The sequence below is a fragment of the Atractosteus spatula genome, chromosome 24 (assembly GCF_055471065.1).
Source record: "Atractosteus spatula isolate fAtrSpa1 chromosome 24, fAtrSpa1.hap1, whole genome shotgun sequence".
Lineage (NCBI taxonomy): Eukaryota > Metazoa > Chordata > Actinopteri > Semionotiformes > Lepisosteidae > Atractosteus > Atractosteus spatula.
The window spans coordinates 7831874-7846680 of record NC_142729.1 but is presented as its reverse complement, the minus strand read 5'-3'; the positions used below and the strand labels follow the sequence as shown (position 1 = coordinate 7846680).

Below are 14807 nucleotides of genomic sequence, written 5' to 3'. Positions count from 1 at the left end.
TAAAATTCCATATAAATATTCAATACTTAAAGGAGCACAGTAAATACATTAAATATATATATATACATACCGTATACAGTACACTTTACATACAGTAATATGTTTATGTTCCTAAATCAATCTTTTATGAGCATGTGAAAGGCATGGTGAATCGGAGATTCTCAAAAATTACTGTACTTTGCATGATTGGAAACAAATGTGTGATTGGATCAACGAAATGCTGTGGTGTTACTTTTACAAAGACTGTCAATGAAAAAAATAATGTGGACCAGGGCAATACTTTGAGTTTATGGCTTGTCTAAGGTCATTAATTATAAATACCATTAGTAATATAGTATCTTCGGTAAAGAATTTGATGGCTACAGCGCAAACATGAGAGGTTGAGCTTTATTAGCTCCACCTTGCGGAAATTCTGGATACTATTTTTTTACTTGCGGTACCACATGGTATTATGCGGTACTATGCGAGAATTTACTGTATTAATACCGTAACTTGTGGTACGCTGCTTCAACTGCACCGCAAAATAATGCGGTATCGCCCGCTTGTTTTGAATGGCCGCATCTGTATGTAAACAACTTTCCATGTAGCAGCATCATTATACAGTGGAATTCAGAGTTCAACGTGAGTTCAGAGTTCGTATGGCAGTGGGAAAGTAGCTGAGGTTGAAGCAGGCAGTCCTTGAGAGGACTGGGAAGAAGGAAGGGAGAAGCTGAAAGAGATTATGAGCTGGGTGAGAGGGGTCTGAGATGATTTTCTTGGTAGAGAGATGAAATAGAAGGGAGTTCACAGGCAACAATTTTTGCAGCTTTTGACACAATCCTTTCCAGTTTGTCTTTTGAGTAGTTATCCAAGCTCCCATACCAGACTGTAATAGAGGTTGTCAGAACACTTTGGATTATGGCTGTGTAGAATTGAAGGAGTTACCAGTTCACTTTGTGTTTTTTGAGTTACCTGAGAAAAAACATCCTCTGCTGTGCTTTCTTGACTATATGGTCAGTGCTGGTACTTCATTTGAGATCACTGTTTATGTATGTACTCAGAAATTAAAGGAGTTTGTGGTCTCTATGGGAAGAACATTAATAAAGATTGGAAGTTTTGTGTTTTGGATGCATCAGAAGTAGGAGAGCCACGTTAACAGCAACATCAATAGGCCTGTTGGCCCTGTAGGTAAACTGGTGAGGATCCAGCAGAGGAGATGTACAGTGCTTGAGGTGCTTAAGCACGAGACGCTCAAAGGCTTTCATAGCCATCGAAGCCAGAGCAACTGTTCTGTAGTTGTTGAGGCGAGATATTTTTGAAGATTTAAGAACAGGTATTATAGTGGATATTTTTAAACTGTGAGGGACTTTCTGCTGAAGGAGTGAAGTATTATAAATGTTGGTAAACACAGGAGCCAGTGTATTTATATGGCTTTTCTTTGATTTTGTTCTTTGAAGATTGCTCTTACTTCATTGGTATGGATGGAGAAAGGAGCAGGCAAAGGGGTAGATGAAAATGAAGGTAATGAAGAGGCCTTCACATCAGGTTTTTCAAAGTGAGCATAAAACTGTTTGACTTTATCTGGGAGACTGGGGTCATCATCCAGTAAGGTGATGGAGTTTTATTCCTTGTAGTTGGTCATTTCCTGAATTTTTCTCCAAACTCTTCTTGGGTTGTTGTCAGCAAATTGTTCCTCTAGTTTTTTTTACTGTAGTTGCTCTTAGCTTTCCTCACTGCAGAGTGCAGTTCATATTTGGCTGAGATACTGTATATTCAGGCCGGTCACCCTTAATAAAAGCCTTGCTCTTTTTACGGCGTAGGTCTGAAGTTCTTTTGAGAACCACGGTTTCTTGTTACCTTATGTCTTGATAGTTTTTGTAGGAATGCATGCCTCTTCGCAGAAACTTATATAGGGTAGTAACAGTATCAGTGTATTCATCCAAAGAGGCACAAGCAGAGCTAAATACATTCCAATCTGTACATTTACAACTCCCTCTCAGGCTTTCTATAGCTTCTGCGGACCTTAACTGTTTTAACTTTTGATTTGATATTTTTTCATTTTTATTTATAAATCGTGATAACCAAAATGATTCAGTGATCTAAATTTTGAAGCAGTTCTTTAAAATAGGTGCAAAAGGCAGGGTCCCAGGTACATTAGCAGTGACCTAGTATTCTATCAGCTCTGGTAGGACAGTTAACTTGCTATTTTACACCTAATATAACTCAAAATATTATGAAAATAAATTCTGCAAATACAGTAATGCCAAAGAAAGTCATTTTGAGGGTTTGAGAGAAATAGCATGGGACCCTGACTTTAAACCACATAAAAAAGTAATGGTCATTGAGGGGCATAAGGAAGGTCAGGAACAAGATGGAAATCCTGGAAGTATCTTTATTCTTGCTGTTTTAATCCTTCTCAAGAATGAGAGAGGCATCAATTACCATCTATTGAAGTCTTATATCTGATTTTCTAGCACCATAGTTACATTTTAATATGGTTTCTAGGTCTCTGGGTACTTCAGACTCTCCCTGTTGCTTTAATCAGTTCCTCTCAGCTCAACCCCTGCCTTTTCGATCGCGTCTCTAGTTTCACTTTCTCCTGCCTCCCCTGCTTACTTCCAGCTGAGCCTCTACCATGATTCAGTATCCTGACTCCTGGCCACTGCTTTCATCAGCTCATTACAGGAGATATCACTCTGGGTACTGGGTTCAATTCTAGACCTGGGGTGATTTCTGTGTGGAGTTTGTATGTTCTCCTCATGTTGTTCTGGTGTTCCAGTTTTCTCCCACAATCAACAAATGTGCTGGCAGTGTAATAGGCTGCTAGGAAAGCTGGCACTGGTATGACAGTATGCCCTTTGATAGACTGGCATCCTGTCCAGGGTTCAATCCTGCCTTGTGTCCAGTGCTTCCTGGCACAGGCTCTGGGTAACCATGACCCTGAATTGGATAATTGTTTATTGAAAGTGATGTTGATGGTTTTCAAATGGTATACTGCCTTCTTTGTCAATTAGCTGACAGTATAAACTTATCCCTGTAATGTCAGATAAAGTCAAATTTCAGGACAAACTTCAATCTAGATTTATTTGGAAGGGAAGACAACCTCAGGTAAAACCTACAAAACTCAAACTCCCAGATCTACCATCTTCTATGCAGCTCAGCTTAAAGCTTCAACAACCAGAGTGACAGCTCCCCAGCAAAATGGTGAAGAGCTATTCATCACACTTAAAACATTGTTTTACACTCAATATAACTCAAAGCATTGTGAAAATAAATACATTCCGCAATTTAAATCCAGTAGTGCCAAAGAAAATAATTTGTATTGTGAAAGAAACTAAATAGAGGAATAGTTGTTTTGAGGGGTTGAGAGAAATACAGTAGTATGGGACCCTGACTTTAAACCACATCAAATAGACAAACATTTTAGTAATGGTCATTGAGGGGCATCAGAAAGGTCTAGAACAAGACAGAAACCCTGGAAGTAACTTCATTCTTGCCGTCTTCATCCTTCTCAAGAATGAGAGAGGCATCTTAACTTGATTTTCTAGCACCTCTTAGTTACATTTTAATGTTTTCTAGGTTTCTGGGTATTGCATTTGCACAACATTTTATCTTATCCCAATCCTAGCATAAATTAAACTTATTTTTTATCTCCAGGGATATAGATTCCCCAATAACATTGCTTCAAAATTTTCTTTGTTTAATTCCTATTCTGAAAAGTTGCTGTAGTCTGTGATTACATCTGTGAGAACAGGAAAAGATGCTGAATTTCTGCTGTATATATTAACATAATCTTTATAAAGAGCCTGATTGTGTGTTCCTCCCGCTATATCACCTCCCTCTGTATCCTTCTGTTGTCGTATACTCTGAGAGAATAAATCAGCGGTGACAAGCATCTCCTCGTCTTGTTCCCCTGTATGAATTAAAGCTCTCTGACAGAATACCATGACCCTGTTCTTGTGCATTTGTTTCTTTTTACATTGCATGTAGCCAAGCAATAAAACCATTATAAAAACCCAATTCCCTACAAGTTTCCCTACAAGTTTCAAAAGGCTGTAATACTCTATCAAATGTGTTTTCTGGACCCAGAATTATTTTTCATTTCAGTTTTTGTGTTTAAAGATACAGTTTAGTCTAGCCTGATAAGACCTGCAGCCAAATAGTCAGTTTCTACCTGGAATGATGTCCTCTCAAACATGTTATAATATCTCTGGAATTGAAAAAGCCATTATATAGTAGAAGTATACAGTATACAGTAGAATCCTTAGATTTCTTTTATGTCAGCAGACAGAAACATCCAGGACAACAAACAAGAATTAAAGAAATTAGTAAATCTCATTATCTTACAGTACCTTTTAAATCCAGTGATCACTGCTGGAGATTGGTTGTGAAAATACACTGGTATAGTCTTACTTTTGGAGATACTCCACTCTTTTGCCATTGAGCCTCTTCTATATCAGTTGCGTTGGGTCAGTAAGGGGCTGTCCATCCCAGGCTGCCCTGATCCTACTATCCGGGACTCAGAGTACACTTATGACATCATGGTTATGGCTGGGGGAGAGCAAGACGTCAGGGCACTGTGAAAATCACTAGATGACTTTCAACTGTTGTCACACCTGCTCGTGGCCCAGCCTTGTGTCCTGCTTAGTCGAGCAGGAGACCTCAAACTTGCCCTGGTCCACTTTCTACTGATTACCTGTGGGGTTGACCTGTCCCCACTGCCTCATTTCCTCCTCAGTCTGCTGGAGGAGTGGCGCTGTCTGTGTGTTAAGAGAGAGGAGGAGATGCCCAGTCTGTCATGGTTTCTAATTCAGGGTCATGAGTGAGCCAGAGCCTATCCTAGCAAAAAATGGGCTCAACGCAAGAGCCTGGACTGGTTGTCAGTCCACCAGAGGGTGGACAGAGGAAACCAGTGTGAAATGGAGAGAACATACAAACTCCACACAGACAGCTCCCCAGCTCTGGAACTGAACCCAGGACTCCAGTATTGCGATACAGCCATGTTACCCACTGCTCTACTGTATCTCCCCTCTTAAACAACCCATCAGCCACAATACTAGAATGGAGACAGAACTGGATCACTTCTTATTCTTCACAGCAGACTGGTCTGAGCCAGTGTCCCCCACTTACACCACCTGCTGGACATGGACCTGGGCTGCTGGCACTGTGTGGACTGGATGTGAGCTAATTTGGGACTGTATACCCTGCAGTGTACAGGCAGATATTCATATCAGATTCTGTCTGTGCTACATCTCGGATGATGCTGTTAATGTAGGGTCACCCCTCTGATGTGCCTCTTGCTGCCTCTAACAGTGTACCCAAATAATAAACCATATATATAACTAAGGATGGGATAGACTGCATCAACCGTAAAAAACTCACTTTTAAAAACCAGGATCAAGTGCAACTGAAATTACTGCAGAAATAGCTTAAACTAAAACTCAGAAATTTAAGGTATTAACACAAGGAGACAATGGAGAGTGACTTTGAAACAATGAACTCCAGGAGACTGTGGCAAACAATGAAAACAGTCACAAACATGAATTCTTCAAAGAAGAGCATCCATACAATGGATGAGCTGGCTAAAGCAAATGATGTGACTGACTTATCTGAGGTTTAAGACACAGGACTTCTCTGTTGCAGGTGATAGTATATTAGATACTATTACAGCTGACAGTAGTGCTGGTAGGCTTGTAATAATTCCACAGATGACCACACAATGTTTCAAGCACATATGTGCGAAAAAGGCAACAGGCCCCGATGGCATCTCTGTCTCTCTTTTAAAAAATTGTGCAGAGGATTTATAACCAGCATGGTGCCCTGTCTTTCAGAAGTCTGCTGACTCTCACTCTGTTCCAGCGCTGTGGAAAAAAGCAATAATCGTGCTAATACCTAAAAAGCCCTGTCCCTCAGATAACAATGACTACAGGCCGGTAGCACTGATGTCTGTTGTTATGAAATGCTTTGAGAGGATTATGGTATCCATCTGTGCTCAGAAGTGAGCATTGTACTGGATCCATATCAGTTTGCATATAAACAGCGGCGGGGCACCGATGATGCAATCAACAGCATTATGCATCTGGTTCTTAATCACCTAGAGGACCCCAATGCCTATGCTCGGATGCTGTTTGTGGACTTCAGCTCTGCATTTAATATGCTGCATCCCCATCTATTGATAAGCAAGTTGAAGCAAATGTCCGTTAACCATTACATTATAAGATGGTACCATTCATTTTTAACAAACTCTACACAGTATTGTCAGTAGGTCAATAAAACACTTTCTTTCGGAATCAAGATCCATTAGCACAGGTGCCCCTCAGGTCTGTGTGAGCTCTCAAAGTCTGATCACACTTTATACAAATGATTGTGCAATCAGTAGTCAAAGCAACTTCATCTTCAAATTTTCAGATGATACAGCTGTTCTTGTCTCAATGCACAGAGGAGGCAGCTCAACTGTATAGGTCAGAAATCCATAGGTTTGTGCAATGCTGTGACAACAATAGCCTAATTCTGAATGTTAAAAAAAACAAAAGAAACAGTACCAGCGATTACGGCCCTCTAACTTTCATTACATGTATGCTCCACTACAAACACATTAACACCAAAATCAAAACACAGAACAGCGGCAGCAACAACAAGTTAAATAGCATTCATCTTAGAAAATAAATCGGTGTGAGCCAGCGGTAGGGGTAGAGTTCAGTAATCTGACAGTTTGTGGGAAGAAACTGTCTCTGAATCTGGACATACTTGCCTTTATGCTCCTATAACACTTACCAGTGGGAAGGGGGAGAAAAGTGAGAAACCAGAATTACTGGTCTCGGCGAGAGAGAATACAACAATTCCTCTGATGGCTTTAGACTCGTCCATCTTGCTCTCTACGGAGTGCACATTGGCCAGGAGGACACTCAGGAGTGGGGTCCGGTAGCCGCAGCGCTTCACTCTCGCTTGAAGTCTTCCCCGCTTCCGCGTCTGTCGCATTCGCCAGCTCTGCTCCTAGTCAGGTGGAGGGGGGTCCGTAGGCAGAGGCACAGGATAGGAAATATCTGTGTTTAGATCCCCGGTTCTCGATCCAATCTCCACAAGCACTTGTCGGTCATAAATAATTGCTGAAAAGATACACTGAATACAAAAACCCCACAATACGAAAACAGATAAAGACATACAGACGAGAAGCAACATGTCTCCACTCCCCGGCGCCATGTTGATTGATTATATCAGCCAATGATGTACTGTATCTAATTGAGCCTGCCTATATTAAATGCTCACGTGACTGACTAAATCTGTTGTCATAAAACCGCGCCGAAAGTTCCAGAACTTTTCTCTCTCCCTAGATAGAGAACAATTTATATTCGTCTCTCCACAAAGTAATATCGCTCACTCTTAAAATATTTAAAATAAGAATACCTCTCCCACATGTTGATTTCACACCGGCACTCTGTCTCCTTCGGAGATATCAAACAGTAAGCCGGTGGACTCCGCACTCCCAAAAACAGCGCATTGTCCCACCTCTTGTGGGGAGTCTTGGAGATCCAGCAGAGTCTGTCGGTCCCTTCTGTAGCGCTGTGTGAATTTTAAAGTTTTAATATGTATTTTTTGTTGTTTTGGTAAGTTTGTGAATATAATGTTTATGTAAATATGTTTAGGTAAAATGCAAGTTATATTAAGATAAGATAACTTTATTGGCCATATACAATTTCTTTGTCTTATTGCATACCCTAGCTTGCTCTCCATGAGACACACAGACAGGGAGAGAAGCTTGGGGTTAGAGCGCAGGGCCAGCCATCTATAGGGCACCCCTGGAGTAGCTGCGGTTAAGGGCCTTGCTCAGGGGCTAAATAGAGTAGGATTCATCTGCCAGCCACGGGATACAAACCGGCAACCTGCCAGCCACAGAGCCACTGCACCGTCCTACAGTATATATTGTAATTCAACCGGGTTACATAAACATGCCGTGTGCTCATTGAACTGGAGGAGGTCCGAGGCTACATGTCCTGAGAGAAACAAAAGGTAGAGAGCGAGTATTAGGACAGCACTGTGGAGAGATCCGGAGTATACAGATCGGCTAGTGAGCTCGGAGGGGGTGAGTTTAATTTTAATTAACAACTGGAGGAAAAGAGGAGAGATTATCGGGAAAAGAGAGAAATGGACTGCATTGGAAAAACATCTGGAGACGACGTGCAAGGCATCCGCATTCATTCTCAAAGAAAACACTCGGGATCTGCGGAGAGCAGTGAAGAGGCACCAAGTTTCTCGATCGTCAGAGGCTGCGAGTGAACCTGATTTACAGCTCAGAACAGTGGAGACAGGATACACATTATTCTCACCGGACCGTTTGTTTTATTGTAGTCAGAACTCAAATCTATTTTACTGTTTTATCGTAGACAAACCTGTTTTTTTTTTACTGACTTTACTTTTACTATCCAATATTAAAGCACATTTTTTAAAAGTTTGTGAAATTACTAAATTTGGGGAATATACAGTATCATCTCGCCTCTTAACAAGCGCGCCAACGATGTTTTTGGTTAAAGAGACTCCGTACATTCCTTTATAGTGAATGTTGTTTTTTTTTTTAGTTTCTCAAATGGTTATTCATATATGTTGTTGGTTTGAGAAATTTCACAATGCAGTGTGGTCTATATGCGTTTTTCAATTTTAAATTACAGAAAGTAAGGAGGATATTTGCTCATTGTAATATACTGGGAACACAAGCCTTGTGAAGTCATCTTGTGATCACTAGTAGAGTTACGGTTGAAATTCCTGAAAAGTCTAATATAGTTACAAATTGATTACTGTTTCCAGTGGAGGCACTGCCAAATTAAAAGTTTTGTTTTTTGTGCAATTGACTGAAGTGGGCCAAAATATCGGTCATATTAAGAACCTAGGTCATCTCATGTATTTTATACCATATGAATTTAATGTTACACCCCTGGTTATGGTTACACTTCTGTGCTGTGACACTAGCACACTTTCACTGCTATAGCACCTGCTCCTGTCTGACTCCCATGTTGAGTCTCTTCTCTAACCTTAGTCTGGCCCTCAGCAGCCCTGCTGTTGTGTTCAGGGTGAGTTATGTCAATAAGAAGAGAATTGTACCCAGAGCACTTTCTGCTGGGCCAGACCCAAGCAGGATAAACACAGTCTCAGGTGGAGGGTCTGTCGAGGAGGAGAGTGTTTGAGGAGTTGGTGAAGAGAAGGATCTTACTAGAATTCCTCTAGTAAAACTGTAAAGATTCTTGTTTGAGGGTGTCAGTGTGTTTTGACTATGTTACATGTGAGAGTCTGTGTAGAGAGTCTTTCATGTGTAAAAAGTGTACCGTGTTGTATATTTGTGGGAGGGGTGGGGTTTGTTTAATTTCATGATCATTTTCTATTTTGTTTCTTTTTTAGGGGGTTTCGTACAGTATATTGGGGTAGTGTGTATGCTAGTTATTTTTTATAACTTTTTTACAAAAACCCTGCTTTTTTCTTCAAATGGTTTATTTTCTACAAATGGAATTGTTTTTCTCAGCATATCTACAGTACAAATAACAATAAAAAGTCTCCAGTTGACTTACTCCAGTGTTGCTAATTTACATTTGGGATTAATAAACGATTTGAAGAAAAACAACAACAACAACAACAATAAACCCAATGTTATAACTGTAAGAAGATGATGTCATAATAAAATATAATCATAAATGTAAAGCATTTGTTATTATGGTTAAAAGTCAAAGTCTTTCTTTCTGTTTCCCTTTTCATTGTACCTCCATGTGTCTCCCTTATTCCCACTGTCTCCCTTCCTGACAGTTTCTTCTCATCATTCTTCTTCCTTCTGGAACCCAAAATCTGAAGCAGCAGTTATCTTCATCATCCTCATCCATGGACATTCTGAGATGGATAATGACATGATGTTGTATATTACTGCTGAGCTGGGTGTTGTAGTGAAGACTTGGACAGAAAGATGTGGAAGAGCTGTGCAGATGTTCAGCTTTGCTCCTGTCTTTTTGTCTGCAGGATGAAATGGTGTGAACTAACAGAGAGATGTTGTGAAGATCTGGCCTCTGCTCTTCAGTCTCAACACTCCAGTCTGAGAGAGGTGGATGTGAGTCGCAATAACCTGGGGGATTCAGGAGTGAAACTGTTGTCTGCAGCTCTGACGAAACCCAACTGTAAATTAACAACACTGAGGTAAGTGAACACTGGCGATTTCTTTGTATTTTATTGTTTTATTTAAGTATGCTTTTTGCCTTTTTCACATACATCCACACCTAGGAATTTCAAAATAAAAAAGAAGCCAGGCATATACCAAGAAAAAAAACTGCTATGCAATTTTATACAAGTTCTTGTTTGTAACTATTGTTATTTCCTAATATCTCATTACTGAGAGATTCAATATGCAATCTTTCCTATTTTGCCCATCTTTTTTACATACACATATATATATATATATTGGTTTTTGGTTTAGAATTCTGTGGGTAATATTCTTCATGTGACTTCATTCATAGAGTCTTCATTTGAACACAAGGTCTCTGTCCAGCTTTAACCAGTTTCTAGTGATTTATTTCATGGCTGCGGTTCTGACAGTTCTAAACAACTATCTTTTGCCTCTGAAGGCAGCTCATCTGGTGTTTGTCCCAGAGGAAAAATATTTTTTTAATATTTGTTTTTCAGAATATTTCCCCAATTTATTTTCATACCAAAAATGTTTAGGATATGCCAGGTGTTCCCAGCCATTCTTTCAGTAGTTTATGTTTCTTCCAATATTGAATATTAATTTTTTACTTATATTCTCTCCATGAATGTGAATTGGTGGATTTATGCAGATTTGAATGGTTTTAGTTTCTTCAATTGCTGTGGAAGTGCCAATCTCCTTTTCTCATTTGCATCTTACTTTTAACTCATGAGTATTCCTCCTCTGTTTTCTAATATTGTACATACTGTACATCTGAAAGGGTGTAGCTCTAGAAGTAAGTTAGGTATGCGAAACTTATCTATTTGTTAATCTCTCATTTTAGAGTCATATTTACTTCTTTCAAACTATGAGTATCCTCAGTATTTTCTCCTCTCTCTCTGTGCTTTGACCTTGCCCGTTTGACCACGTCTTGGACTGATCTCTGTGCTTTGAACCCTGCATGTTAAATGACTCTTCACTTTCTCTTGCCTCCCCTGCTTGTGTCCAGTAGAGCCCACACCTGGATTCAGTCTCCAGGTTACTGCGTCCATCAGCTCATTGCAGGAGATATCACACTGGGGCCCTGAGTTCAATTCCTGACCCGGGGTGCTATCTATGTAGAGTTTGTATGTTCTCCCCATGTTTGTGTGGAGTTCCAGTTTTCTCCCACAGTCCACTAATGTGCTGGCAGGTTAATAGGCTTCTGGGAAAGCTGGCACTGGTGTGAGTGTGTCCCTTTTGATAGACTGGGATCCTTTCCAAGGTTCAATCCTGCCTTGTGTCCAGCGCTTCCAGGGACAGTCTCTGGGTAACTGTGACCCTGAATTGGATAATTGTTTATTGAAAGTGATGTTGATGGTTTTCAAATGCTACACTGCCTGCTTTGTCAATCAGCTGACAGTAAAAACGTATCTCTTTAATGTCAGATAAAGTCAAATTTCAGGGCAAACTTCAGTCTAGATTTATTTGGGAGAGAATAAAATCTCAGGTAAAACCTACAGCACTCAAACTCTCCCAAATCTACAGTCTTACTTTTGTGCAGCTCAGCTTAAAGCTTCAACAACATGAGTGACAGCTCATCACATAACCTGAGCTATTCATCTCACTTAAAACATAATGCTATCTTTCTTCATTCTTCTTTATTCTTTAATGGCACACTACAGAATTCAATGGAATTTGCATTGGGTACAGGAAAGAACACAGATGAGACATACATACAACATATACAGTACAGATTTAAATAAAACAGAAGACAGACAAACATCGTCACATACCTATGTAAACAGCTTTCCATGTAGCAGCATCATTATACAGTGGAATTCAGAGTTCAGCATGAATTCAGAGTTCGTATGTCAGTGGGAAAGTAGCTGAGGTTGAAGTGGGCAGTCCTTGAGAGGAAGGATCTGAAACGTGTTCCAGAAGGGAGAAGCTGAAAGAGATTATGAGCTGGGTGAGAGGGGTCTGAGATGATTTTCTTGGTGGAGAGATTAAATAGAAGGAAGTTCACAGCAAACACTTTTGCAGCTTTGGACACAATCCTTTCCAGTTTGCCTTTTGAGTAGTTATCCAAGTTCTCATACCAGACTGTAATAAAGGTTGTCAGAACACTTTGGATTATGTGTGTTTAGGATTGAAGGAGAAGTTGCTAGTTCACTCTGTGTTTTATGAGTTGCCTAAGAAAAAACATCCTCTCTGTGCTTTCTTGACTATGTGGTCAGTGTTGGTACTCCATTTAAGATCACTGTTTATGTTTGTACCCAGAAATTAAAGGAGTTTGTGGTCTCTATAGGATGATCATTAATAAAGACTGGAAGTTTTGTGTCCTGGATGTGTCGGAAGTCAATGATGGTTCCCTGATTTTAGAAGCATTGAGTATGATGTTGTTTTCCAAACACTAGGCTGTTCCCCAGTCAATCTGCTTAACAAGTCTCATCATTATTCGAGATGAGGCCAACAATGGTAGTTTCATCTGTATATTTGAAAATCTTGACAGAGTCACCCTGAGATGTGAAGATGTTTGTGAAAAGGGAAAAGTGCCATGGAGATAGGCTACAGCCTTGGGGAGCATCTGTACTGAGGGTCAGAGAGCAAGATATCCTGTCATTCACCCTGACAGTCTGTTGGTGATGTGTTAAAAAGTCTGGAATCCAACGACACATAGCAGGGTTTTTGTTCAAGTCCATCAGGTTACTGAATAATTTATGTAGATTAATGGTATTGAATGCTGAGCTGAAATCCAAAAAAAGGATGTGGGGATAGGAATTTGTCTTCTCTAAATGCTGGAGTATACAGTGGAGAGCCAGGTTAACAACATCTTCAACAGACCTGTTGGCCCTGTAGGTAAACTGGTGAGGATCCAGCAGAGGAGATGTACAGTGCTTGAGGTGCTTAAGCACTAGACGCTCAAAGGCTTTCATAGCCACTGAAGTCAGAGCAGCTGGTTTGTAGTCGTTGAGGTGAGATATTTTTGAAGAGGTACAGTATTATAGGAACAGGTATTATAGTGGATATTTTAAAACCGCGAGGGACTTTCTGCTGAAGAAATGAAGAATAATAAATGTTGGTAAACACAGGAGCGAGTTGATCAGCACAATAGCTGAGGGCTGCAGCTGACAAATTGTTTGGGCCTGTGGCTTTCCTTTTATTTTGATTTTTGAAGATTGCTTTTACTTCGTCAGTATGGATGGAGGAAGGAGGAGGCAAAGGGGTAGATGAAAATGAAGGTAATGAGGATGCCTTCACATCAGGTTTTTCAAAGCGAGCATAAAACTGTATAAATCTGGGAGACTGGGGTCGTCATCCATTAAGGTGACAGAGTTTTATTCCTTGTAGTTGGTCATTTCCTGAATTTTTCTCCCAACTGTTCTTTTTGTTGTTGTTGTCAGCAAATTGTTCCTCTAGTTTTTTTACTGCAGTTGCTCTTAGCTTTCCTCACTGCAGAGTGCAGTTCATATTTGGCTGAGATATATTCAGGCCTGTCATCCTTAATAAAAGCCTTGTTCTTCTTACTGCATAGGTCTTGCAGTTCTTTTGAGAACCACGGTTTCTTGTTACCGTATGCCTTGAAAGTTTTTGTACGAATGCATACCTCTTCGCAGAAACTTATATAGAATGTAACAATATCACTGTATTCATCCAAAGAGGCACAAGCAGAGCTAAATACATTACAATATGTACATTCAAAACACCCTCTCAGGCTTTCTATAGCTTCTGCAGACCACAGCTTGACTGTTTTAGCTTTTGATTTGATATTTTTTCATTTTTGTTTATGTCACAATAAGCAAAATTATTGCGTGATCTGAATTTCGAAGCGGTGTTTTAAAATAGGCGTGATAGACTGGGTCCAAGGTGCAGTAGCAGTGACCTAGTATTCTATCAGCTCTGGTAGGACATTTAACTTGCTTTTTACACCTAATATACAGTAACTCAAAGCATAATGAAAATAAATAAATTCTGCAATTTAAATCTAGTAATGCCAAAAAAAATAATTTGTATTGTGAAAAAAAATTAAGAAAGGGGTTGAGAGAAATAGCATGGGACCCTGACTGTAAACCACATAAAATAGATGTTTTAGTGATGATCACTGAGAGGCATAAGGAATGTCTGGAACAAGACAGAATTACTGGAAGTACCTTCATTTTTGCTGTCTTCATCCTTCCCAACAATGAGAGAGGCATCAATTTTCATCTATTGAAGTCTTTTTTAACCTGATTTTATAGCACCTTAGTTACATTTTAATATGTTTTCTAGGTTTTGGGTATTGCAGTTTATATACATTTTATCTGATCCCAATCCTATCGTAAATTATATTTTTATTTCCAGGGATAAAGCCTTTTAAATACAAAAGGCTTTAATATCCTGTGAAATGCTTTTTGATGCTTTTTGTGGACCCAGAATTTTTCATTTTAGTTTTAAGTTTTTGTGTTTAAACATACAGTTTAGTGAAGCCTGATAAGACCTCTAGCCAAATAGGCAATTTCCACCTGGAATGATGTCCTCTCAAACATTTTATAATATTTATTGAATTAAAAAAGTGATTATATAGTAGAAGTATATAGTATACAGTAGAATCCTTAGATTTCTTATATGTCTTACTGTGTCCTCTCACCAGACAGAAATATCCAGGACAACAAAACAAAAAACAAGATAGAAAGAAATGAGTAAAGCTCATGGGCTT

At 39.6% G+C, this 14807-nt stretch overlaps 1 protein-coding gene across 1 annotated transcript in view; it reads left to right on the top strand.

The window, feature by feature from the left end:
• LOC148815848 (NACHT, LRR and PYD domains-containing protein 3-like) overlaps window positions 1-10150 on the top strand; it is a 124190-nt gene extending 114040 nt beyond the window's left edge. The window contains exon 11 of the mRNA XM_088904849.1: window positions 9973-10150. Coding sequence (XP_088760975.1) covers window positions 9973-10150 — 178 coding nt within the window. The remainder of the gene's footprint in view (window positions 1-9972) is intronic.
• The last annotated feature ends 4657 nt before the right edge of the window (window positions 10151-14807 follow it).